The sequence below is a fragment of the Plasmodium gonderi genome, assembly GCF_002157705.1.
Source record: "Plasmodium gonderi DNA, contig: Chr05, whole genome shotgun sequence".
NCBI classification, from domain to species: Eukaryota; Apicomplexa; class Aconoidasida; order Haemosporida; family Plasmodiidae; genus Plasmodium; species Plasmodium gonderi.
This window is the reverse complement of record NW_021628930.1, coordinates 94,610-120,149: the sequence shown is the minus strand read 5'-3', so window position 1 is coordinate 120,149 and position 25,540 is coordinate 94,610. Positions and strand designations below refer to the sequence as shown.

At 32.0% G+C, this 25,540-nt stretch overlaps 6 protein-coding genes across 6 annotated transcripts; 4 read left to right on the top strand and 2 right to left on the bottom strand.

Annotated features, from left to right (window-relative positions):
• Positions 1 to 317: 317 nt before the first annotated feature.
• PGO_050440 (hypothetical protein) lies at positions 318 to 3,875 on the top strand (the record flags this gene model as incomplete). The annotated part of the gene is made up of 1 exon (XM_028686422.1): positions 318 to 3,875. The coding sequence occupies one exon, from the start codon at positions 318 to 320 to the stop codon at positions 3,873 to 3,875; it is 3,558 nt and encodes a 1,185-aa protein (XP_028542223.1).
• A 960-nt stretch (positions 3,876 to 4,835) lies between these two features.
• PGO_050430 (hypothetical protein, conserved) lies at positions 4,836 to 7,418 on the top strand (the record flags this gene model as incomplete). The annotated part of the gene is made up of 1 exon (XM_028686421.1): positions 4,836 to 7,418. One exon carries the CDS (start codon positions 4,836 to 4,838, stop codon positions 7,416 to 7,418), a length of 2,583 nt encoding a protein of 860 aa, XP_028542222.1.
• A 1,888-nt stretch (positions 7,419 to 9,306) lies between these two features.
• On the top strand, positions 9,307 to 9,945 carry PGO_050420 (hypothetical protein, conserved; the record flags this gene model as incomplete). The annotated part of the gene is made up of 1 exon (XM_028686420.1): positions 9,307 to 9,945. One exon carries the CDS (start codon positions 9,307 to 9,309, stop codon positions 9,943 to 9,945), a length of 639 nt encoding a protein of 212 aa, XP_028542221.1.
• A 1,585-nt stretch (positions 9,946 to 11,530) lies between these two features.
• PGO_050410 (plastid 50S ribosomal protein L21) lies at positions 11,531 to 12,466 on the top strand (the record flags this gene model as incomplete). Its single annotated transcript, XM_028686419.1, has 1 exon — positions 11,531 to 12,466. The coding sequence occupies one exon, from the start codon at positions 11,531 to 11,533 to the stop codon at positions 12,464 to 12,466; it is 936 nt and encodes a 311-aa protein (XP_028542220.1).
• A 552-nt stretch (positions 12,467 to 13,018) lies between these two features.
• Positions 13,019 to 18,206, bottom strand: PGO_050400 (hypothetical protein, conserved; the record flags this gene model as incomplete). The annotated part of the gene is made up of 2 exons (XM_028686418.1): positions 13,019 to 13,924; positions 14,139 to 18,206. 2 exons carry the CDS (start codon positions 18,204 to 18,206, stop codon positions 13,019 to 13,021), a joined length of 4,974 nt encoding a protein of 1,657 aa, XP_028542219.1.
• Positions 18,207 to 19,674: 1,468 nt separating this feature from the next.
• On the bottom strand, positions 19,675 to 22,287 carry PGO_050390 (hypothetical protein, conserved; the record flags this gene model as incomplete). Its single annotated transcript, XM_028686417.1, has 1 exon — positions 19,675 to 22,287. The coding sequence occupies one exon, from the start codon at positions 22,285 to 22,287 to the stop codon at positions 19,675 to 19,677; it is 2,613 nt and encodes an 870-aa protein (XP_028542218.1).
• Between the last annotated feature and the right edge of the window lie 3,253 nt (positions 22,288 to 25,540).

The following is a 25,540-nucleotide window of genomic DNA, read 5'->3' as shown; positions in this document are numbered from 1 at the left end:
TTGTTTCTTCCCCAGTTTATACCGCATTTTTCGTTTTTCCTTTTTTTTTTATTATATTTTTTTTTTTTTCGTTAAAAAGCTAGATTTACATTCTGTATCTGTTTCCGGTTATCCATCGCAACGCAATTCCACCACTTTGTCCATTTTTGACAATCCCTCCATTGCTATATAATAGTAACTTCTTCTTGTCTACATTAGAACCTGTTCAGCTGAGATCACTAAGTATATGTTTACCCCACTCATTCGAGTTCGCTCTCTTGTGTACACAACTCCAAGTGATATCCACTAATTTTTCTGAACACTTAAAATAGAACCCAATGATACCACTATGCGAACAGGCAGGGGTGGTGGAGAATCCAAGGGAAATAATTTCCTTCTATGAAGATATAATTAATCAAATGAAAAATTCATATAATGAATTGTATGATACACTTATGGTATTGAAGAATAAAACAATTGGTAATATAGATGAACAGTTAAAGGAAAGCGAAAAGTGCAAATTAAACACGTCGTTATGCCTAAGAAAAGAAGTCAAGGAGCAGGGAGAAGAAAAAAGGAATCTCTCGTTTCATAACACAGATATATTAAACGATATTTTGTGTAATTTCCATGGTAAGGACATTGTTCATAGAGGTGGAGAAGTAAGTTGGTTAGATGACCAAGAGGAAGAAGGGATAGAACCACGAAGACGTCACACCGAAAATGTTCACGAGTATGCGGGGGAAAAACGTATAAGCGAAGTCCAATCCAATGAAGATTTTTTCCAAGAGCGCAAAATAAAGCATGTGAACTGTTACAAAAAAGAATTTATGGTGAGGAATATACGTGAAAAAATCAATGATTTTTCTTGCATAAATGAAATGGCTAATTCGAACACAAGTATATGTGAAGTGAATAATGCAGAGCTGAAGGAGGGAGAACAGACACACATTTTTAATGGTAAGATTTTTTCACAGGGGAGGAGAGAAAATGTGGAAAAGCAACATATCCCTTCTTCTAAATCGTCAAACAGACATTCAACAGATTTAGAGGAAGAAGAAAAAGAAAAAGAAAAGAAGAAAAAAAACTCATTGAATGAAGAATCATTGCATTTCAGAAACTCATTTACATGTATGAATAAGGTAGACAATGAAGAAGTGAAAAAAGATTTGACTGTGTCTAAGAAAAATTATAATAAAAATGAAAATTCAAATTCATCACCTGAGAATTTTGCAGATTTAAACTTTTCTGACAATTCGATGGATTCAATAAAGGATGTAATGATTCGATTATCACAGGAAAATGAGAGATTGTCTAAAATAGTGAATGAAAAAAAGAGAGAATATGAAAATGGTGCATATAGTCATGTTAGGAACAGGAACGGTTATTTATGTTCCCTCATGAATGTAGATCAACTAGCTAGCCATGAATTGGAAAATTTTAACTATAGAGAATATGAAATAGGAGAGCAAAACAAACACTGTTGTAAAAACCTTATGTTAGAAAAATGGAGAAGTACATGTTCGAAAAACTGTAAAAAGGGGAACAGAATGACAAATATATATAATGAGCAAATAAGAAAGTTAAATTCTGACTGTTCAGAAAGAAATGAAGATTTTTATAAATTTGTGCAGGAAAAAAAAAAAAAAAAAAAAAAAAATTTCAGGAAAAATGGACCAATTCTTCGAAATGTAAGAAGTACAACATGCAGCACCTGTTGTAATGATAATACTACTACTTCGCATGAAATGTCAAGGGAATCCTGTAGGGATAGCAATTCGATGATGAATTTCAAACATGAACACATCTCAACAAATAACATAACGAACAACTGCATTTGTAGTGGCAAAAATGGAAAAGATTGTAACACATGTTATGCAAAAAAAGTTAAGCTGAAGATGTGTAAGGCACATAAAGTTAAGGATCAGTTCAGATTAAATGATACATCACTGTCAGAAATATACTTAAATGATGAACCCCATATGTATAGCAATTATTTACATGTGAGAAGAAGGAATCAGCTGATGACAGATCAAATGAAGCTAAGAGGTAAGAAGAGGGAAAAACAAAATTGTCCTTTTTCTTTTGAAACTACAAATTTGTATCAAAATGTTCATTCGAAAGGGAATGGAGATTGTAACAAGTATAAGGAATGTTACCCCATAGGGGATGATGAAAATACTGAGAAGGAAAAAATGGATACACGAAACAATAACCACGAACATTTTCTTCATGATGAAGGAAAAATTTTGTGTAAAGATTGCAATGATGATGAAACAAATATTCAAGATAGTATCTCAGTACTAGAGGAAAAGTTAAATAGCATCATCGATGGGAGTACCGAAACGATACAAAAAGGTAACAGCAATGGGAGGAAGTTCAACAGCTTGATGATGAAGAGACACAATGAAATTCCCTATCATAATTGCGATTTAAAACAGAATGTGAATAACAATTTATTACTTGGACATTACACAAAACATTGTGGAAATCACAACATTTGTCTTGGGGGTAAGTTGCAGAAAATAGGAAATTCAAATAGGTTCAATTCGTTTAAATCGGATACACTTCCTTATGGATTCCATCCCCCACGTTCCACTTATATCTCTTCCTTAGACCAATCCTTATTGGCTTTCTTCCCAGAGGGATTAGAACCCAGTCCCCCTCAGATGCAGCTAGATGTCCCCATGCATGCTCCATTTTTCCGCGGCACTTGGGGAGCCTGCAAGTGGGAACACGACAAAGGTTCGCTCAGCAGATGTTCACACGGAAGGTGCTCACACGGAAGATGCTCACACGGAAGGTGCTCACACGGAAGGTGCTCACACGACAGATGTTCACGAGACAAGTGGGGGTATGACACGTGTAGATGCCAAATCGTGAATCACGAGAACGTGGTAAACAACCAACTTTTCTCCAATTATATAGACATCAACGTGAATCCAGCATTGCATTCATGTAACAGTCTTGATACTTCTGAGGAGCAAGGCACTAGTAAGGAGAGACACAGGATGAGAGAGACGAAAGGTATTGAAGTTATGGGAGACGAAGGAAAGAGGAAGAATGAACTATCACAACACATGGCACAATATGTGAAGGAGGAATGGGAAATGTCTCAAACTTCACCAATTAGAAAAAAAAGTAACATAGTTGAAATTCCTAACACGCTGAACGAAACAAATGAGAAGGAAAATAATGACACGATCAGCTGTAGGGAAAGAAAAAAAACAGTCACATGTATCTCTACCCCTGGGGGAGAGGTTATTAGTTCTTCAGATGCAGGATTGAGCCTCTTCGATGGACTCACAGCGGAGGGTAGCTTAAGTGAGAGATGTGAAGAGGATAGTCTTTGCAAGAGTGCTGAAAAAAAAAATATTCAAAAGAGAAAAAATCAGGTGTGCATCGCAAACGAGCAGAATCGTATCGAAATGCATGATAAGAAGGAAAAAAAGAAAAAGGAGAAGTGTGGTAGTATCGAGAAATATTGCAATGAGACAAGAAAAACGAAAAAAAAGAAAAAAAAAAAAAAAAAGATAAAAAGGGCCCAAAATGTGAAAAAGTACTACGAAAGCAATCCAACCAATCTGTTTTGGACTGACTTGCATAATGCACACATAACTCAAGTGAATCAAACAATGAAAGTAATGCAAATGGCTCAACTAATTGAAACAACACACACTGATGATGGAAATCGAAATGATAGGTCTATGCAATTATATAAACAGTATAACAAAGTGAACTTGGGAAATATACATAAAAAGAAATACGAGCTACGGACTAAGCGAAAAGTTAAGTATGCATGGCCCTCCATACATAAGAAGCTAAGAAGAGACGGTTCGCGATTGGTGTATGATCCCTTTTTGTATAACAGCACTTGGAGGATAAAAAAAGTTTGACGATTGATGATTGACGATTGACGATTGACGATTGACGATTGACGATTGACGATTGACGTTTTTTTTTTTAACATAGGATGTTTGTTTTCTTTCCCCTGTCGCAACCGATTGGTAGAGGTCATTCTACATGCGTGCCCATGCAAATTTCTTTTCGTAAGGCCACTTATTGCTTAGGAATAAAACGGTGAATACTGGTGGTGACTCCGTGACAGATTGATGATTTGTCTACTTATATGCACAGTGCTTTGTTTTTGCACATTTTTACCTATTTTTATTCTACTTCTATGCCACTTCCATGCCAATCTATGCTACTTTTATTTTTGCTCCTCTTTTTTGTTTTCCCATACCTCCCGTTTGATAGTTCGGGAAATGTTATGTCAACACATGTACCATTTGCATATCCGTGTGGACTGCTTGATATGTCTCACAAAAACTTATATCCAAAAGGAACTGTTGTTTTATCGTGGCCTTAAAATTAGGCCCATCAAATATATGCACATCATGGGGGGGGGGAGGGAAATCCCCTGATCATAATTCACACAGTTTGAGAATTGGAATCGAGCAATCCATTGGTATCTTTTTTTTTTTTTTTTTTTTGTTTGTTTGTATTAGGAAGAATAAACCTTATTTGTTCATTTTTTGTTTTTATTAGTTTTTCTCTTTGGGGGCAAAAAAAAAAAAATGGGAGATGGTACATAGCTGGCTCTATATACCAGATTTGATCATCCAGGTTAACATTGACATTGTATAAAAAAAAAAAAAAAAAAAAAAAAAAAAAAAAAAAAAAAAAAAAAAAAAAAAAAAAAAAAAAAAAAAAAAAAAAAAAAAAAAAAAAAAAAAAAAAAAAAAAAAAAAAAAAAAAAAAAAAAAAAAAAAAAAAAAAAAAAAAATAACCTTTTTTTTTTTTTTTTTTTTTTTTTTTCTTTTCCTTGTTCATTTTTCTCACTTTATGCTAACATGATGACATTTCCCCACTTACTGATTAACCATGAAAAGAGTCTCAAAATTAAGAACGAAGAGAATTATAATACTAGAACTCCACCCCTGGACGGTCATGTAATAAAATGCTACAACTTACCGTTACATATACGCGAAGGGATATTTTATTATCTGTTGGATATACAAAAGAATGCTGAATTTGAAATTAAAAAAGTGATAAAGCCAGTAGAAGAAGAGACAAATTTATATCCATGGAAAGTTATATGTAATGATAAATTTGCAAAATTTTTGCTAAAAAAAGAAAAAATTCAGATTTATGATGATTTAAAAAATAATAACAGAGTTTTAGTGAGGCTTATCAATGAGACAGAATTAAATGGAAAAACTTCAGGCTTAAATGAAATTCAACAAGAGGAGAATGAAGGGAAAGATAAAGAAAAAAAGGAACCACAGGAACAGAAGGAACAGAAGAAACAAAAGGAGCAGGATGATAGTATTCACTTTGGGAAAAATGATTCAGTAGGAGAAGAACAAATAGTTGAGGGACGCCACTTAACAAAAGATTTATTTGAATCCATTATTATTCAAAAAAGAGATGAAACGAAAGGGAGTATTTTTCGTTTTACAAATTGTAGAAGATATGAGAAGGATGAAGAAGACATTTCAAGATTATCCGGAAGGCATAACATTCATGTAGCATCTTCGTGTCAAAATTATGAATCAATCGAAAGAAATAACAAGAATAAAGGAAATGTCTATGACGATCAAGAGAGGAGTAGACTGAATGAGATAGTGCAATACAATGAGAGTTATTTAAACTGTAGTGAAGAGATTGAAAACGAAAGGAATAGAAGTGATAAAAAAGTCCACTATTGTTTATACAATGAAAAGCTTGTAGGGGTAGAAGCTGAAGATGATATAGAGAATAGTGAATGGGATTATAGTGAAGTTAACAGCGAGCGCGATTTGTTTAGAAATGGATTCGACAGTGAATCTAGTTTCTCGATTCATGGAGAAGGAATTTCCAAATGGAGTAGGGAGAAACAATTTAGACATGAAGTGGATGAAACAGATGAAGGGGATGAGACAGATGGAGGGGAAGAAGATACACACGAAAAACCTATGTCAACGGAAGTTTCAAGCAACATGAATAAGAAACGTAGGGAATATCAAGACCACAGAAATTATAACCCAGGAAAAGAGAAACGGTACAGAGAATCATATGAAAGTAATAATGTTAGAAATAGATGGAAAGAAAAATATGGAGAAATAATAGAAAAAAAGGATTTTTCTAGTCAATATGTTGAAAATAGAAATTACTCAAACACGTCAGATACAAAAAGTGGAAGTGAACTTAAGAGCACTAATAGTTCTTACCGATATGATGATACACGTGTTCTGAATTGTGATGAATCAATTTTTAGTAACACAACAATGAGAAGTAAAAACCATAGTAGTAACAATAACCCCTCTAATTATGCGAAGGTGCAATCAGAAGAGGGAAAAAACAAAAATAATCGTGTCATTGAAGAAAGAAATATATGTGAGAAAAGGAGAAACAGAAAATACAACTGTGACATAATTCAAGGTATAATAAATGAACAGAATGAAATTTTTAAAAAATTGAAAAAATTGAAAAAAAGAGAAAAAAAAATTATCGGGATAAAAAAAATTACCATCTATTTTTATGAAGGAAATATGGAGGAAATAATTCAAGAAATACGAGAAGAAGATGTAGAAAGAAAAATATCATTAAATATAGACCCTCCAATAGAAGAGAAAAAAAAATTTTTTTGGGATAATTATGGTTGGAGAATAGATGATGATAATCAGGATGTTACTATCTCCATAAGTCAGAAAATAAAAGATAAAGGAGGAAATGAAAATGAGAACAAGGAAGAAGAGAATAAGATGGAAGAGGAGCTGATGCAGATGCAGCAGCAGGAGTGGATGGGAAAGCATGACCAGCGTCGTTACAATACAGGTGATGAAACAAATGGGGAAAAGAAATCCGATAGGAGGAAACGAAATAAGGAGGTAAGAAGTTGTAGCAGTGGTACTAGTGGGAGAAGTTTGGAAAGGAGGATCCAGAAAAAGAGTTGCAGCATGGACAGACGTAGCAAGCAGGAGTGCATTGAACAGAAGCGAAGGGGATCAATGATATGGCCGAGCAATCTAGGATGGAAAGAAATATCAGAAGAAATTAAGGAAAAGTTATGTGTTGTTATTAAAAATAAACCAGCGGAGTGGAGCGATTATGATTTGAGAAAATTTATAGAATCTCAATTTTCAAGCACGGATCGTTGTCCAGTATTTGAGGATATATTTTTAACAAAAAGTTGCCCAACTATAGCTACAGTAGCTTTTAAAAATGAAATATTAAGAGAAAATTTTTTGAAACATCATAAATTTAAGTTACCATCTTCTATTAAGACATATACAAATGATCGAAATTATGGAAGTAGTAATAATACCTCAGGGAACTATTATTACAATAATAGATATTCCAATTTTTTAACACTTGAAGAATATATGATATCGCGTAATGGGACACAACTTAATAACCAGAAGAAACACCTCTACCAGAAAAAAAGAAGGTGGTAATTATGAAACCTCGACAAGATGGAAAAATAACCATTATGAGTTTACTTCTGACCGAAAGGCAAGAGAATCTACAAAAGATAGTGATTTCCCGAGGAGTAAAAACAAATAGCGAAGTCATAATTACAAAAATAATTTTCCTCTCCCCCCCCCCTCCCCTTTTGTGCGTTAAAATAGAAGACAGTGAATGTGCGAAGAATCTTACCATACAATAGAAATGAAAAGCGTAAAAAAAAAAAAAAAAAAAAAAAAAAATCAACTTCACATGGATAAGATTTCTAACAATACGAGAAATAAAAATTGAGAGAGGCATATTTGTGCATGAGTTCATAAAATATCTTCACATTTTTATGTTTCCCAAGTGTTTTGTTACCCCTTATAATATTTCCTTCTTTATTTACCTTCCCCATCGTTTTTTTTTTTTTTTTTGTATTTTCCGAATCGATTTGTTGATTTTATTTTTTTGCCACACTTTTTTGCCGCATTTCCAAAGTGCCAAAGACGAACGTGAACATGTCATTTCATCCGATGTACAAATGAACACATTTGTTCGGAACGTACATATGAATAACCATCGCGAAGCATATTTTTAGTTTCTCAAGAGATTTGGAGAATGTGAACTGTGGTATGAACTGCCTCCTCAGTTGCATCCCCCTAGTTGCAACAGCAGGTGCTCATGGTCACATGTCTTCATATCCATTAACTTACCTCTTACCTGATGTGAGTAAACTATTCTTCTCAATTTTTTAATTGATAAATATTAATATAAAAAAAAAAAAAAAAAAAAAAGTGAATCAAAGAATTAAAAACTTTAATCAGGTTATCATATGTAATAACATATGTATTTTAATTCGACCATGTTGTCTCACCTGGCGTGGTTTTTGATGTATATATGCCTACACCTCTTTGTTAATTTTAAGTAATTCTCTTCAAAGAAATATATTTTGCTTTTTGATTTTTTTTCCTTACTGAAAGAGTGATCATTTGATTAAATTTCTTAGTGGGAGATGTTCTTTTTCTTGGACTGTTTTTGAAAACGATATTTTTTTTGTAGTTTCATTTTTTGCAGTTTCTTTTTTTGTAATTTCCTTTTTGCAATTTCCTTTTGTGCGTTGTACACATAGGAATTTTTTTTTTTTTTTTTCCAAAATTTTCCTGTGTGTACATTAAAAAAGTGTAGGAAAATATACCACCTGATGTTGCTTTTCACACTCATGATGATTAACAAGGGAATTATTTACTACACGTAGATAAACGTACAGTATATGCACACTACGCGCCTGCAAGAATATTCCCACTTCTCCCCCCGCGAAATTTCTTTTTCTTATTTTGTTTACAAGGACACAAGTTTCAAATGTTGAATGAGAAAATGTGCAACACGTTGTGAAAGTGTCTACATGAGGTGGCTTCAAAAACAAAGAAGATTTTTTCGTCATCTTTGCAGTGGCATGCATCACATAATTGTGCCGTGTGTATGCATGAATGTATACATGTATGTACACACATATGTACACACATATGTACACACATATGTACACACATATATACACACATATGTACACACATATGTACACACATATATACACACATATATACACACATATGTACACACATATGTACATACATATGTATTGGAAGGAGGAGAGTAAAAACTGAAGAGTTCTGATAAGGTCCTCCAGTTCCTATTGGTGCAGTTCATTTTGTGCTTATTCGACGCGGGCAAAGCAGCCGGATCTTGGATGTGCTTTTGTTTTCCCTTCTGATTTAATTTTTTGTCCATTCCGCTTTTTCGTTTTAATCCATATTGTTAAACATACACACACAGTGCTTTTGATTTTTGAAAAAATCTCAGCTTGTTGTGATCATAATATACCCCATTATAATATCAAAAATGAAAAGGACAAAACTGTTCAAGTCTTTTTGTATTTATCTAGTAATTATAAGTTCACTGTTTTGCAATTGTGGGAAGGTGCGGAAAAACAAGAAAGTGCGAAACCTGTTAAAATCTCTGATCGAGAAGGTAGAGACCGATGAAGGAGAAAATGAATATGCTCGATTGACCCAATCACCAATTATACACTTGAATTTATCTAAAGTGAAGTTCAAAACAACATTACAAAATATACTAGTGGAGCCGTATTCAGAAATGGTTAAAGATTTCATATCGAAAAGTAATTACGAAATTCGGAATGAAAAGTCATTATTAGATGAAATAAAAAATGCTAATCAAAACATAAATAGAATTAGAAATATCATTTCCGCACGAGACATTAAAAAGAGTAAACATCAAGACAATAACATTATGAGAAGTAGATATTTCCATTACTTAAACGATGAAGATTTAGGTTTAAGTTTTTTTCCTGTATACAAAACTTTTAAATCGAATTCTTCACATTTTGATGACAATTTGAAAAATTCTTTATATCCCCATGAATTGTTGGAAAAGGGTTCCTTATCCAGAGAAAATTTTTTAAAAAATTTCTCAAATGGAATTTCCTTCCCAGAACGGTTGGCAGTGGATGTAATGTAATGTAAAAAAAAAAAAAAAAAAAAAATGTCCAGAGTTTGATACATGTCTACACATAGAATTTTCCATTTTGAGTCATTGATCCTATTGGTACAATGAGTCCATATATCATTCATATTTTACCAATGCAAGATTGAAAAAAAGAATATTTTGTGAAAACATATCTTAGCTCTATTATTATGATATTCATTTTGATTGTCATTTTGTGTAGCTACGTTTCCTATGACATAAGGTTTACATAAGGTTTTTTTTTTTTTTTTTTCTTTTTTATATTTTATTTGTCCAATAGTTGTAATCGTGAAGGGAAAATAATACATATATTGTATATTATACACAGTGAAAAAATGTACATATGTATATGTAGATATACTACATACATCTTCATATGTGTTGATTAAACGATCAGTCTAACGCATGAAAAGTTTTTCGCTTGAAAAAAAAAAAAAAAAGTGCTAATGCTTTGAACAAGGATAATTTTACTTCCAAAAGAACCATCAAGTGAAAAAGTACTGGAATGTGTTCGCAAAAATGTTCTTTTCACTCAATTGTTTTGTTGCAGTTTCCTGCAGTAAATGCTTTATAAGATTTGTTGTGAAAGCAAAAATGTGCTTTTGAAAATGTTTGCTTACAACTTGTGTAAAAAACTATTTGTGTGCTCTTTATGCTAGAAAAGGTTAAATAAATTGAAGTGAATGTAAAGCTATTTAGGAATCCTCTTTTTTTTTTTTTTTTTTTTTCTTTTCTCTTTTTTCTGAATTGTTCAGAAAATTGTGATGGTACACTTTAGCTAGGTAGCGCTATTTTTTTCGGGGAAAAATTGCCTGTGCATGAGGAAAAAAAAAAAAAAAAAAAAAAAAAAAAAAAGCCAAACATAACACGTGTGCTACTAATGTGTGAAGATATACATTTCGGTTGGGCTTAAATCCCCGGATTATGACCCCTGTTGATTTTTTACATCAACACTAGGCAATTTAAGCAATGTAAGAAGTTTAAATAATGTAAGGAGTTTAAATAATGTAAGAAGTTTAAGTATTGTAAGAAGTTTAAGTATTGTAAGAAGTTTAAGTATTGTAAGAAGTTTAAGTATTGTAAGAAGTTTAAGTATTGTAAGAAGTTTAAGTATTGTAAGAAGTTTAAGTATTGTAAGAAGTTTAAGTATTGTAAGAAGTTTAAGTATTGTAAGAAGCTTAAGCATTGTAACAATTTTAAGCTTTGCAAGAATTATAAGCATCATAGTATTTACAAAGAGCGTGTGCATATAGAACATTTACAGCACGTGCACATAATGTACATGCCCCGCCCGCCCGGGTACAAACTCATGCACTTAACACACGTGTTTACACTCGCGTCCTAAAGCATGAGTGGAGACCCACGGATGGGCAGGTTCATGAAAACAAAGTAGTCATAAAAAAAATAAGACTTCCTCAGGAAAAAAAAAAAGGAAAGAAAAAAAGGAAAATATACCACAGAACAGGATGCAATAGAGTGTCACAATTCCAAGTTGATAAAAAAATGAAAATAGGAAGGTAAAGATTTTGAAAGACGAACAAAATAGGGAAGAAACAAAAAGAGGAGATGTGTGAGAAATATGCTTTTTTTGGGCATATATGTCATTTTTTTCGTTTTTTCTCCACCATTTTTATATGGTACTAAAGTAAATCTAGTATCATCCCCTACCCGTTGTATAAGAAACCATAATATAAATTTTGTTAGTAATTTGAAAAAGTGTAAACACAAATGGACTAGACGAAATAAATTACACGTTTTAATAAATTCTCCTGCACAAGTAAAACTTTCAGAAATAGAAGATGACAGAGATAGGAGTGGGAAATTCTGTGTGATTGAAATATGTGGTAAGATCAGATGGGTTGAGGAGGGAAGATATTATGACGTATTTAGAATTAAACAAGAAGAAAACAAAAATATATATTTAAATAGAGTTTTTTTTTATAGTACTATGAACGGGAAACTATTATTTGGTACTCCTTTTTTAGATAATGTAAGAATAAAAGCAACAGTTATGAATCATTTTAGAGGAAATAAAATATATCGTTTAAAATTTAAGCCCAAGAAAAATTATAAAAGATTTTATGGACACAGACAAGAAATGAGTAGAATATTCATAAATAAAATCGAAATAAATAATGAATTAATTGATCAAGAAAAAAGAAAATATAATTTTTTTAAAGATGATTCCATTTATTACGTACTCAATCGGATTCACAATATTGTGAGGCCAAGTTTGGAATTAAAATATTTAAAAAGAAATTTCATGGACTACCTCAATAAATTCTGCAGCCTTAAATTTGAGACGTTTTATAAACATAGAGGAAATTATAAAAAAGAGCAAATGCTTAGAAACATTTTGAAAACCAAAAAATTAAGTAAAAGACCTGAGGTTCAGGAAGAGGTTCGGAAAATAGAACAGGAAAAGGAAAATAAGCGAAAGAATAAGTATGACCCTCTTGCTGATTTTGACCCCGTGGCTAATGAGTGTTTAATAAGGGAACATTTCTACACTTGATTAGTTTTCATCATATGAGGGTGGACAGAAGTGTAAGAAGGCATATAAAACAAAAAAAAAAAAAAAAAAAAGAAAAAAATGTGAAAAAAGGAGGAAACAGGTGCGAGACGAAAAAAACGAGGGGGAAAAAAATAAAAAAATTATACCATTGCAAATATGTTTGCATAAAGGTTGTACACACACTGCGAGTATCAAATTTGAATACATATTTATAATTATTCACTTAATGCTTTCGTTCAGCTGTTTTCCCACCTTCTATTCCTTTCTTCCCTTTATAACTGTGTTCCGTGCAAAATTGTATGAACAGCAAAAGGGGGGCATTTTGGGGAGATAGCTCTTCCATTTCGCTATTCCATTACGCTGTTCTATTTTTCTTATCTATCTTTATTATCCATTTTTCTGATCCATTTTTCTGACCTATTTTTCTGACCCCTTTTCTGGCCCATTTTTCTGACCTATTTTTCTGACCCCTTTTCTGGCCCATTTTTCTGACCCATTTTTCTGACCCATTTTTCTGACCCATTTTTCTGACCCATTTTTCATATCGTCAACCTAATTCATGTTCAACTTGCGATTTTGTTCCTTCCTAGGAAAAGGCCTCTCAAAGTAAAGCAGCTTAGTCATTTTATAAATCAATGGTATGGTGACATTTTTTGTATTTTTAATGTTGTAATATTTTAAGGCTCTCTTAAATTTGGGGTTACTTATAAAATGATTAATGAGTGACTGATCATCTAAATGCATATCCTTTTCTTTTATTAAACCTAGTTTCAATGACCATGATCGTAAGGCTAAACTTTCATTAGACATATGATTCAATTCTGTTTCTACTGCATTTATTGATTTTGTATTCATGTAGTTCGCTATAGTTTCATGGGTTCTTTGTTTAGACTGTTTAGTTCTTGGATCTCCTTCCCTTTCGATTATATTGAATGAATTCGCTATACTATTTGATTGTTTTTCTATAATATGTTTTTGTTTTTTGTCTATATCTGTAAAGTTTTCTTCAAGAAAATCAGCACTTTTGTTTGTTTCCCCATTTTCGTTATAAAAACTTTTAATAAACTCATCCGGATGTTCATTGACATATCTGTAATGTTGAAGGAGCATATCAATTTCTTTGCTGGCACCTTTGTTTTCAATTTTTTCTTTTGTGAGTAATTTTTCTAAATAATTGCCTTGTGTTATTTTGTCGTTCTTCCCAAGCAAGAAGAACATATCCATTTGCTGATCCAGTTTTAAAGATTCTTTATGTATTTCATCCGGATAACCGTTCCTCTTTTCTGCTCCATCGTCACGGTTGTCCCTGTAGCTGTCACAATTTTCAGTACCTTCATTTGCATTATTATCTAGAAAATCGTTATTATTTAAAATTAGGTCATCATTATTTTCTGAATCCACAGCTTCTAAATCGTCAATGTTTCTCACTTTTCTTTTTCTCTTATAATATCCTTGCACCTGCAGAGATGTTTAAAAAAGAAAAAAAAAAAAAAAAAAAAAAAAACCAAACTGTCAGTAAATGGAAGTATATTAACAATAGGGTATGTATGCCCTTTTTTCATAAACGAAACGGTATATAGATTATAAAAGAAAAGTATAAGATAGATTATTTGCACTAATGGGGTGGTATGCTCTTTTATGCTATGCTATGTTTTTTTTTTTTTTCTCTCACATCGTATGATGCATGCTTGTATAATTTCATATCGTCTCGATTATCATGGGTGTTCCTTTTATTGCTTCCTGAAACATCTTCCATGCAATTTCGTTTTGCATTTTTACTTTCTTCTTCTTCTTCTTCATTTTTTTTTAATTTCGCACTTTCCCCCTCCTTATTGCCCTGTCGTGCAATTCTGCTAACCCTGAGGAAGGGCTTACGTGAGAAATTTTCCATTGGCCCCTCGCCCAGGTGCTCATTAATTTCCCTCGTGATGGAACTCCTCGAATGGTCTCTACCACCATCTCTATCTTCATCTCTATCCCCATCGCTGTCTTCATCACTGTCTTCATCACTGTCTGTACCATCATAACAATCGCTACGATTGGACGTTTGTGCCTTTCTTCTTTGAAGAAGTTTTTCCAGTTCCTTCCTTCTGAACATGTCTCCTATTCTTATGGCCTTATTCAAAATATCAGAAACATTTATCTGGTTCTCAGATGAAGATTTCACGGCATTTTCTATATCCTCTTTTTGCTCTCTGTGCACCAAATCAATGAGCTGGTTTGTGTCACTCTTTTTTATTCCTTTGTTTGAGGTATTCAATATAGTTGATCTTTCATTTGTGTCTTTAACTGGGTTAATCTTTTTGTCTTTTCTTTTTTCTTTTGGTGGATGTAAAATGGGTTCATCATTTTGTATTTGTTTTTTTACCTGCATTTGTTCATATGTTTGTTCATTTGAGTCATCTTCATCATCCAAAAAGGTGTTCATGTAATTTTCGAGATCCCCTTCATTATCATCAATTTGTTTGTCCATTTTCATATTATATGCACAAATGATATTTTCTCCCTTAGTCCCATACCCTTTTTCCCTATCTCGGTCTACTTCCTCTGTATCAAGATAGGATCCTTGTGAATCCTTTTGACTGTTTCTCGTTTCGATTGGATTATGACTAGTTTGGCAATCATTAGCAGATGTGGCATCTACTACACTATCGTCCCCATATTTGGCTCCCATAAGGTCTATATCAGACGATCCATTAAACTTGTGTGAGTCCAGAATTTTGTCATATTCACTAAATTCTTGAATCTTATTATTGACAGTGTTAATTTTAAATTCATCTTGATCATAAATATCGAAACCATCAAGAGAAACATTATCCCTGTCTCCAAAATAGTAATACATTTTTTCATCCCATGTTTTGATATCATCTCCAAACAGCTTAGATGCTTCCTCAATACATTTCTCTTCATTATGTGGTAAACTCATACTTACATTTTGGCTGATAATGTATTTTAGATGTTTTTTCACGTTAAGGAAGTCCTCTTCACTTTCTTCTGAAGTGCCATAGTCGTCATTTTCGTCACCGCTGTTGAAATCGTCCTCACTTCTTTTGTAATTGTTCACTTCTTCATATCTGTTTTCATTCTTCACTCCTGAATTTTTATTTTCTTCATCCAGTGGTTCATGTTCATCATCTAAAAAGATATTTTTTTTTTTCATTTTTTTTTTTTTTTTTTTTTCTTCTATGTAACTTGGATTTCCTGCGAATTTTTTCTTTCCTTCTCCTTGGTTGAGATCACGGTGGAAATCGAAATCGTCTTTAGCTTCCTTCCCCTCTTCCTCCTCATCCTCATCACCATCATCATCACCTTCGTCAAGGTAGCTTGCAAAATTACATTGATCTCCCGAGGAAGGATCCTTCTGCTCCTCATGCTGATTAAAAGTTCCATGTTGAATTTTGTGAGTATCTTCAGTTACTACTTTATTCCAAGTGTCAAAAAGTTTTCGCGAAACATCATAAGGAACATTACCGTTTCGTTCATGTACATGCTGTAGTTTAGAATTTTCTTTCTTAACCCCTTCGTTCATTACACTTTCTTTGATTTTTTTGATGTTTTGTTTTAGATATTGTAATGTTTGTTTATTTCCGTCCGGAGTTGAGTCATTTTGTTTGTTAGGAAATGTTTTTTTCATATTATCATTGCAGATGTGGAATATATCATCTGATTCTTCCTCCATTTGGAAATTTTGGTTTTCTTCAGATACTTCGTCTCTATATTCATGACTTGAGAAATTTGTTGTGGATTCATTATTCAACATTTGTGCATTTTCTGTAAAAAATGGATTCAAATTATGATGCATTTGTTTTTCTGTCCATTCGAGTTTGGGTTCATCATGTTGATAATTCCTACTTATCCCAGATGTGGCGTTATCGCTAGGAATGGATTCTCTAAAACGATTAATTTCTTCTTTTAATGATTTATTTTGTTTCCTTAAAAGTTCTAAATTGAATTTATTGTTTCCTTGTTCGTTATGAGAATTTGGAAAAACACCAATTTCTTTCAGAAATTGTTCATTATCTGCATTTTGTTCTATCATATCTTCATAATTATTATTCGGGGTTGTAAGTTCGTTATATCTTAACATAAATGGAGTAAATTGACTTTTTTTTAAATGTGTAACATTCTTCAATTCGTTTAATTGTTCTTTTTTTTCAAATAAATTATGTATATTTTTTTTTTTTTTTTTTTTTAGCTCGTTATATTTTTTAAGATAATTAATCATATGATAATTATGCACAATAAAGGATGAACATGGCATATACTTATTTTGTTCTTTCAAAGTTTCTTGTTGATTTAGTATTCGTAGACATGCTTCTTCTTGCATGTTATAGATTGTAACTTCTATTCTGTTATTAAAGATATCAATTTTTCGAATTTTTAAATTTTTAATATAATCACTGACTTTTAGTTTCTTCTTTTTTACATCTTTAAACATATATTTTGGATCCTTATTATAATGTCCCAAATTTAAGAAAGCCAATGTTTCACACCCTATGTCTATGTATGCACCTTCTTCATTTATAAATTTTATTACGCCTCCTACTGTGTCTTCTATTTTAAAATCTGTGATTTTTTTTCTCTTCTTCATTATGTTTTCTTCCTTGATGTACATGAGGTCTGTTTCTCCGTCGTTCGTTTGGAAGCTCACGCCCAGTTTTTTTTTAATATCTTCCGGGTGGATGGGATCAGCCACTGGGTCAGAAGCCGAATCAGCCAATGGATCAGAAGCCGAATCAGCCAATGGATCAGAAGCCGAATCAGCCAATGGATTAGAAGCCGAATCAGCCAATGAGTCAGAAGCCGAATCAGCCAATGGATTAGAAGCCGAATCAGCCAATGAGTCAGAAGCCGTATCAACGAATGAGTCAGAAGCCGTATCAACGAATGAGTCAGATGTTCGTCGCAGGGAGGAATCGTCTTGCTGATGCATAGTGTTGTCGTCTAGGGTTCCATTTGGAGATGCACTGTGCAGATTTGGACCGGAATGTGGTGTCATCTGGTGGTCAAGGGATGATTCCCCCAGTTTGGGTAAATATCCTGAGTCTCTTAGCTTGCGCAAACTTCGGTGCAAGATTTTTATTTCTTCCTCATTATCTGTGACTTGAATAATTCCATTTTTTTTATGGATATAACAGATAACAACATCGATGTATTTTCCTACTTGGTACTTTTTATGAACTTGTGTTTTTTCTTCAAAGTATCGTTTAATATAGAGATGTGCAAAATTAATAGCATTTACATCTATCTTAATTAAATGATTTTGTACGTTGACAATTTTTCCCCTTATTTGAGATCCTAGTTTGAAAAAGTCAATTGGTAATTTGAATTTGTATCCACATATTTTGGTTTTGTTTATTAATTCTTGATCGTTTTTTATTTTTTCTTTAATTTTTTCATACATGTCATATTTCCACCTTTTTAATAAAAGTTTTTTTTTTGGTAATTTTTGAAGATATGAGACAGAATAATTTTTTTTTCTTTTTTTTTTTTCTTTATCCATATCATCTTCTTCATTTGTCAATGTGGCGAAATATTCGAACAAGTCATTTCCGCTAATATATATGCAGTTTTTTTTTTTTTTTTGTCTTATTTTTTTTATTTGCCATGTATGTTTCGCTTGTCGTGTGCTTGGCTGGAGGGGAAAATCTGCAAAGTTCATAATGTATGCCTGATTTATGCTCCTTTCGCACTTTATTGGCACCAAGCACAGGACAAGGGTTGTTATGATGACTTTCATTTTGTGACATTGACATGGTCCTTCGGTTTGACATTTCACTAGAGTGTCACATCCTCTCATGTATGCAACTTTGTCAGACGAGAGGATATTACACACTGATGTCTTTTCACTACCTCTACAACCGAAGTGTTCCAATTCAGGTTTAATTTCAATTGTGATGACGTCTTCCCGTTTTTTTCGCTTTTTAGATACTTTTCCTCTCCTTACCTATTTTCCTCTCTTTTTTTTTTTTTTTTTTTTTTTTTTCTTTCCCGTTCAGATGATATTAAATGAGTAAACACATTAACTGGTGGCATATTTCATGAATTGTTCTTTTCTACGGGTATACATATGTGCGAATGTGATAATATTTTTTACCCCAATTACTACTTCACTTATTTATGGGTACAGGGTCCTTTTTCATTGGTAAATTGGATATTATTCTGAAACGTGTTTTTTCCTTACTTTCTCACAAATGATTTTTTCTTCTTGTAGATAAGATACACCATGTTATGTGCTTATCTCCCATTCTAGCTAAGCGTGCATTTGGTGTTCCTGTTCACGTTTCTGCTTCTGTTTCTGCTTCTGTTTCTGCTTCTGCTCATGTTCATGTTTTTTTTTTTTTTTTTTTATTTTTAAAAATTGCGCATAAGCTCGAAAAGTCACAAGCGAAACACAGAAATATCACAAATTTATTTACTTGAATTTTTTCGCTTCGGGTTTTTTCCCTTTTTCATTTTCCCTTATTTTGCAAAAATATGCAGCATGTCATTTTTCATGTGGCAGAAGAAAGTAGTATTTTAAAATATTTTTGAAAAGTTTGCGACCATAGTTAGTGTTAGTTGTGTAGCTTTTTAGCGAGATGTAGCTTCCTACAGACGTATTGGTAAATTTTGACACGTTGGAATATTGGATAAGCATTTTGTTTCTAATGGTTCTTTGCAAATTTTTGCTAACAAATGTGGGTGTATGAGTACTACTAGAGGTCCTCCATTTGTATGCATAAACACTCTTGATAATTTATTTTTCCCATCACATGTATGTTGATCTGGGTCAGGGGTGGTAGTAGTGGTGGATATCTATCCCTTTAAATATTTTATTTTTCCTTTTCTAGTGCTGTGTGCATATTCTCTCTCCTTCGAGAGGAGTTCAAAAAGGAGCACAAAAAAAAGAAAAAAAAAAAAAAAAAAAAAAAAATGAAAAAAAAATAGCAAACCTTCATTTCTCTTGAAAAACAACACTTGTAAATAAGGCAAAAAAATAGGTTACAAAAAGGGAAAAAAAAAAAAAATTGTCTTTAGCTGACCGAAAGAGGCATTTTTTCTAACCATGATTAATATCTTTTAGCAAAAAATAAAATAAAATCATGAAATATACAAAATTAACACGATTAGAAGTAGGTATAGAAGCAGAAGCAGGTGTAGAAGTAGGGCCAGAAGGAAATACACGTGGAGGATAAGAGGAGGGAGAAAGGAATGACTCTCTCAGTTTACCCATTTTTGGTCTTGAAATATCTCAAAATAATGCGGTTAATATTATACTGCAAGTACAAAATGCCCAAGATGACAAGCAAGACACCGAGAGAGAAGAAAATGGCATTATTGGGTTGAATAACGGATTCTTTTTCTTGCATTATTATAGTAGTGAGGCTGCTGAAAAAAACGATATTGGACATTATCAGTGGGATGACAGATGTAACGCTAAATTTTGATAAAGATATGTTTAAAAAGAACAGTTGATTACATAAACAAAAAAGGGTTAATATGATTAATATATATGAAAAGGGGTGTTGAAATATATGTATATTTTCTCTTGAAAATACTCCAATTATTTGTTCTGAAAAAATATTAACGAAGCCTCCTGACATTCCACATAATGTGCAGCAGCAAATTCTGTAGTATATTTCATTTTTTCGCAGTTTGTCAGACTTGGGTGGTGTTGAATAGATAGATGCGATAAAAACTAGGTACGGAAAATGGACCCCGTTACCTCGTTCGTTTTGTTCACTTCGTCCACTTCTTCCATTTCTTCCACTTCTTCCACTTCTTCTACTTCTTCCACTTCTTCCACTTCTTCTACTTCTTCCACTTCTTCCACTTCTTCCACTTCTCTCGCATCGTCTACTTCTCTCATTTCTCTCACTTTTCTCACTTCTTCCACTTCCTCCTCTCGCGAGACGCCCAATGCTACCCTTATCCGAACTTCCATTTGTGCAGGCACCACCCACATCTCCATCCGAAACTGTGAACGTTGGTGAATAAACCATTAAAGAGAATGATTCCCCTTCTTTCCAATTTGTAGGTGTGTCAATTTGGTCTCCGTATTTAAGAAAATCTATATGACAAAAATGGTTTTTAACTTCGCTTGAATCAGGATGATTTGATTTAGCATTAACGTGGGGTATGTCCACTATCCTAGGGGAATATTGCTTGTGTTCATTTATATAAGGAACAAATTTTGTCTTTTTTTTTGTGAATTTTTTTAATTTTTTTCTATTCTTTTTTAGAAGATATTTTTTTAGCACTTTGACACTATTGTGTGGTGATAATAAATTATCATTTTTTTTGTTCACTTTAGTAAGTATAATTCCTTCTGTAGTGTCATTTATTGCATGATTTATTTTGGATTCTATGTGAATGTAGCTAGATGATGTGTTACATCCATTTTTTATGCGATGTCTATTTTGCCATTTTAGCTTATGGTTTCTTTCACCTGATTTGTGATGTATTTCACCACGACAATGAACTTTCCACGTTTTCATTTTTTTCTCATACTTCAATTTTTGCATATCTGGGTGGCTAGAACGAGCGTAGTTCAATAACTCAAGGTTCATCCACTTGATATCTCCTTTATGTTTCACCATAGATTTATCACTTTTGCAAAATTGGGAAAAGACCCTATGTGTTCCACTTTCTTCGTCCCTTTCTTTTTCTCTTTCCTGATATGTTTTTTTTTCCCCTTCTTTGTATCTCTTTTTACCTTGCTTACTCGATTTGATATTGTTTTTTTTAATTTTATCTGCCGGATTAAGAGGAAATAACGTGTTCACGCATAGATGTGCTACGGTAGCATCAGATCGGTATGTGCCTTTATTTTTTCTGAGACAAAAGTTTCTTGGTTTTTCTCCCATTTTTGCGTTTTTTTCTATCTCATTAAGCAATATGAACCCACCCCTGGACAAGACAAGTTCCTCCATTTCAGCCTCACTACCAATGTGATTACTCAAATCTTTTTTTCTATATCCATTTTTTGACAATACAGAAGAATTGTCAATATCGATGGATGTACCTGATTCTGTATCATTCCAAATTGGACTAGAACTGCCACTTGTAGGTATGCTTTTACGATCATTGAAGTTGGGGTTATCCCCAAGGGAATCATGGCCATCATTGTTTTTCACAAGAAGAAGTGAATGATTGTAGAACCTGGGAGAGATATGCTGAGGAGAATCTCCTTTTTCCATTTTAGATGAAAATACATTTCCTAATAATTTGACACGCGGATTAATTTTTTGAAAAAATGAATTTTCACGTGAACGTGAATACATGTTTGTAACAAATTTTTTAGCGTAAAAAATTTTTTCATTTTCATAAGGGGAATTATTTTGTATATCTTTAAAAAAAAAAGGAAGTAAACAAATAATTAAGAGTATAATAATAGTAGTAAAAGTAAGAATAAGATAAATGACAACCTTTGTTTGACTATACAAGATAGCTAAGTCGTTCATACTGCTTATGTCTACTTTTTTTTCAGAAAAAATAATAATTAATGCAATACCACAGATTAAAAAAAAGGATCCCATATATTGATGAAATTTCGTTTTTATTTTTAACGAAATGTTAGATATTATTAAATTCCATAAAATATGTACACCTGCAAAAGGAGCAACTAAAGCAGCTGAAGTGAAGTATAATGCAAATATTGTAAATACTGGATCTATAACAACACTCAATATGGTTCCAAATATCCATAGGGTCATTTTGGACATGTGTTGTTTTTTTACATCTTCTTTACTGTAACTATCATGAACTAATTTATCTCCCAGTGCTCCTAAAAACGAGCCAACAAAGCAGATAGCGATTCCGATGAATGACGTGTTCATTTCGTGGATCCTGTTCGTTTATTGCACGTCTAATTATCCGCATGTACATTTGTAGCTATGTTTTTACGTATATATTTTTTTACTGCATATGTACCTATGTTTTTTATGTATATATTTGTTAGTGCATAGTACATATGTTTTTATGTATATTTTTTTTTTGTATATACTTTGTCTATATCTGTGCATGGGAGAGATGAGAATATGAATAACAACAATAAAACAAACATAACAGGAATGGGCGAGGTAAATAAATTATCTCCATTATGTTGTTATTGGAATGTAAAAACAATGGGTGTATCTTTATGTATACCTCAAATATGTCTCGTGAACGCAAAAAAATAAAAAAAAAATAAAAATATATATATATATATATATATATAATAAATAAAGAATAAAAACGGTATGCAAACATGTGAATAAAAATAGGGGCATACCCAAATTGTCTATATCATATTTTACACACACAAAATAAGAGATCTATGTATAGGGCGCAAAAGGAAAAAAAAAAAAAAAAAAAAAAAAAAAAAAAAAAAAAGGAAACAACTTAGATAGGTCTTTTCGCGTAACAAAATGAACGATGTTTTGATTTTTCCTCGCAATTTTTAAAACGAATATATTTAAGCTCCATTCGTCAGGACATATATAACAAAGAACATACACACTTAGCACCGTACTTGAATGTTGTGATACAACCTCTTCAATTTATTTACGTAATCCATTATAATTTTTTTTTTTTTTTTTTTAGATAAAATTTAAAAGGACACAAATGAATAAGCATTATTTTAAGGAATTCAAGGTATAGTTAAATTTGAAGAGAGGGGAAGAAGGTACTTCCTACAACTTGTCATAGTATGACTACTAATGTGGATGTTTTAATTTCATGTTTCGCGTCGATGAATGAAAAACAACTCAGAAATTGCAAAGATGTATGTTACACTAGATAGAGAATAAGGGACCTCTTAGGGGAATAAATGTCTATATCACATATAATTCCTATGTAGACATGCATGTGTGTATGTATGTATACATGTATATATGTACAACCGAACTTATGTAGAAAAAAAAAAAAAAAAAATTCCAATTTTGAAAACTTTCTGAACGGTACAATCATATTGAGGTAAACAAAAAACGAAATAAAAAATACATAAACCAGTTGAACGCCCTTTTTTTTTTTTTTTTTTTTTTTTTTTTCCCGAATATGTTCACATGATCAAATAGTACTCCTTTATAAATAACAAGTGTATGAGATATATATATTTTTTTTTTCTTCATTTTTGCATAAGCGATGTTGTTAATTCATTCCGATAAAGAACTATGTACACAGTGAGATACTCACGCACCTGCACGTCTTAATGTGGAGAGAAGTTTAGTGAAAGTTCATTCGAAGAGAAAATACAGTGTACGAAGATTCAAAGCACGAGAAAATTCTGCGTAGCGTAAGGCATTCCATTTATTATGTTTATTTTCAGGAGTGGCAAAAATAGAGCTTTAATGTAGTATTTTTTTGCCAATGGAAAAAGGAGGGAAAATCAAAATGCTTATGGGGCGTAAGCTTCTCCTTCAAAGGATTTACTTATGCTCAAAAGTGGGATGTAGAGTTTTTTTTTCATTTGTCCTTTTTATTTTTTCTCTTTCCCCTTCTGATCCTTTTTTTCCCATTTCTAATTGTCGTATTTCGAATAATTAAAAATAGGAAAAAAGGAAGACACGCCTGGGCATTATCCTCAAATTTTATACACAACAAAATATTGTGAATGCGAAAAGGTGAAAATGTAAAAAAAGTAGAACAAAAAGTAGGGAGTTTTTCACATGAACTGTTCATATATATATTTTTTTTTTTTTCTCTTTGGAAAATAGTAAAATAGTAGAATAGTAAAACAGTAAAATGCACGGAAAAATAGCAGTTCACTTCGAAAATGGTGAAACGGCAACAAAAAAAGGAAAAAAAAAAAAAAAAAGAAATAGGTATTCATTTTCTTACATTTTAACACAATAAATCGGGGATAAGGAGGTGAATAGGTAGAGGATTTTGTCAGAAAAAGAAAAGGATTGCAAAATGTTCAAGAAGAGAAGAAAAGGGGAGGTTAAAAAATAATGTTCTCATTTTTGGTGAGTTCAACATTTCTTTTTTTTTTTTTTTTTCCTAGCTAGCCAATTAAAAAGTAGGTTTAGTAACAAGGATATTTCACGTTATAACAAATGAAAATTCATTCGTCACACGTTGTGTATATATTGTGTGTGGGGTTTAGTTTTCTTTCTAGATAGAGTTTAAAAGTTTAAAAAAAAAATAAATAAGTTAAAGGTTTCGCCCAAAAAAAAAAAAAAAAAGTTAAAAGTTTGTTTAAAAAAAAAAAAAAAAAAAAAAAATGTCTCTTATTGCCATTGTCAATTTGATACATTTTTAACATAAATGTACGTATGTGGAGAGATAGCATGCATGTTTTTGTTTTTGTTCATGTTTATTTGTGTCAGTGAGGTGTGTGTGTGTGTGTAGGCGAATTGAATTAACACCATATTTCTTCTCGACTAAATTGAAAGTATTAAAAATTTCACTAAAAGCATTAGGTATAATATAATACGAAGTAACATTTTTTAAGCAATTTCGGGAAAAAAAAAAAAAAAAAAAGGGAAAAAATATGTTTTGGATTAGGATGTGCTCCTTATAGTGGTATGAGTGACGGGGGTATGTGTACGGGTGCATGGTGTTATATATATTATGTAAAAAATGTGAACGAGTTAGGCAAGAAAATACGGTTACGTGAATTCGGAAATGTTAAATATTAATTTATTTTATTATTAAGTGTGCTTAATAAGCATATATTTTTATACTAACTCTAGGAAAAAGGTTAACCAAGTTTTGGTTATTTTTTTTTTTCTCCCCTCAACCCACTCCTTCTTGTCTCTTGATGAGATATTAGTTATTATTCACGAAATGCAGACAGAACATTTGGTTGTATTACAAAAATGTAAATATTATTTATATATGTCCATTTATTCTTTATTTTTGCAAGGAAAATGTGAAAAAAAATGTTAACTTTTTTTCTTTTTTTTTTTTTTGCTCTCCTGGATACTGCTTAACCTATATATGGAATGACATGTTTATGATTTTCAATCAAAAAAAAAAAAAAAAAAAAAACACGAATCAGAAAAGATCGAGCTACTTTTGGTGTAAGTGAAGAAGAAAATTTAAAAAAGAAAAAAAAAAAAAAAAAATTCGCAAAGGACGTAACCAAAAATAATGTAGCAAAATAAA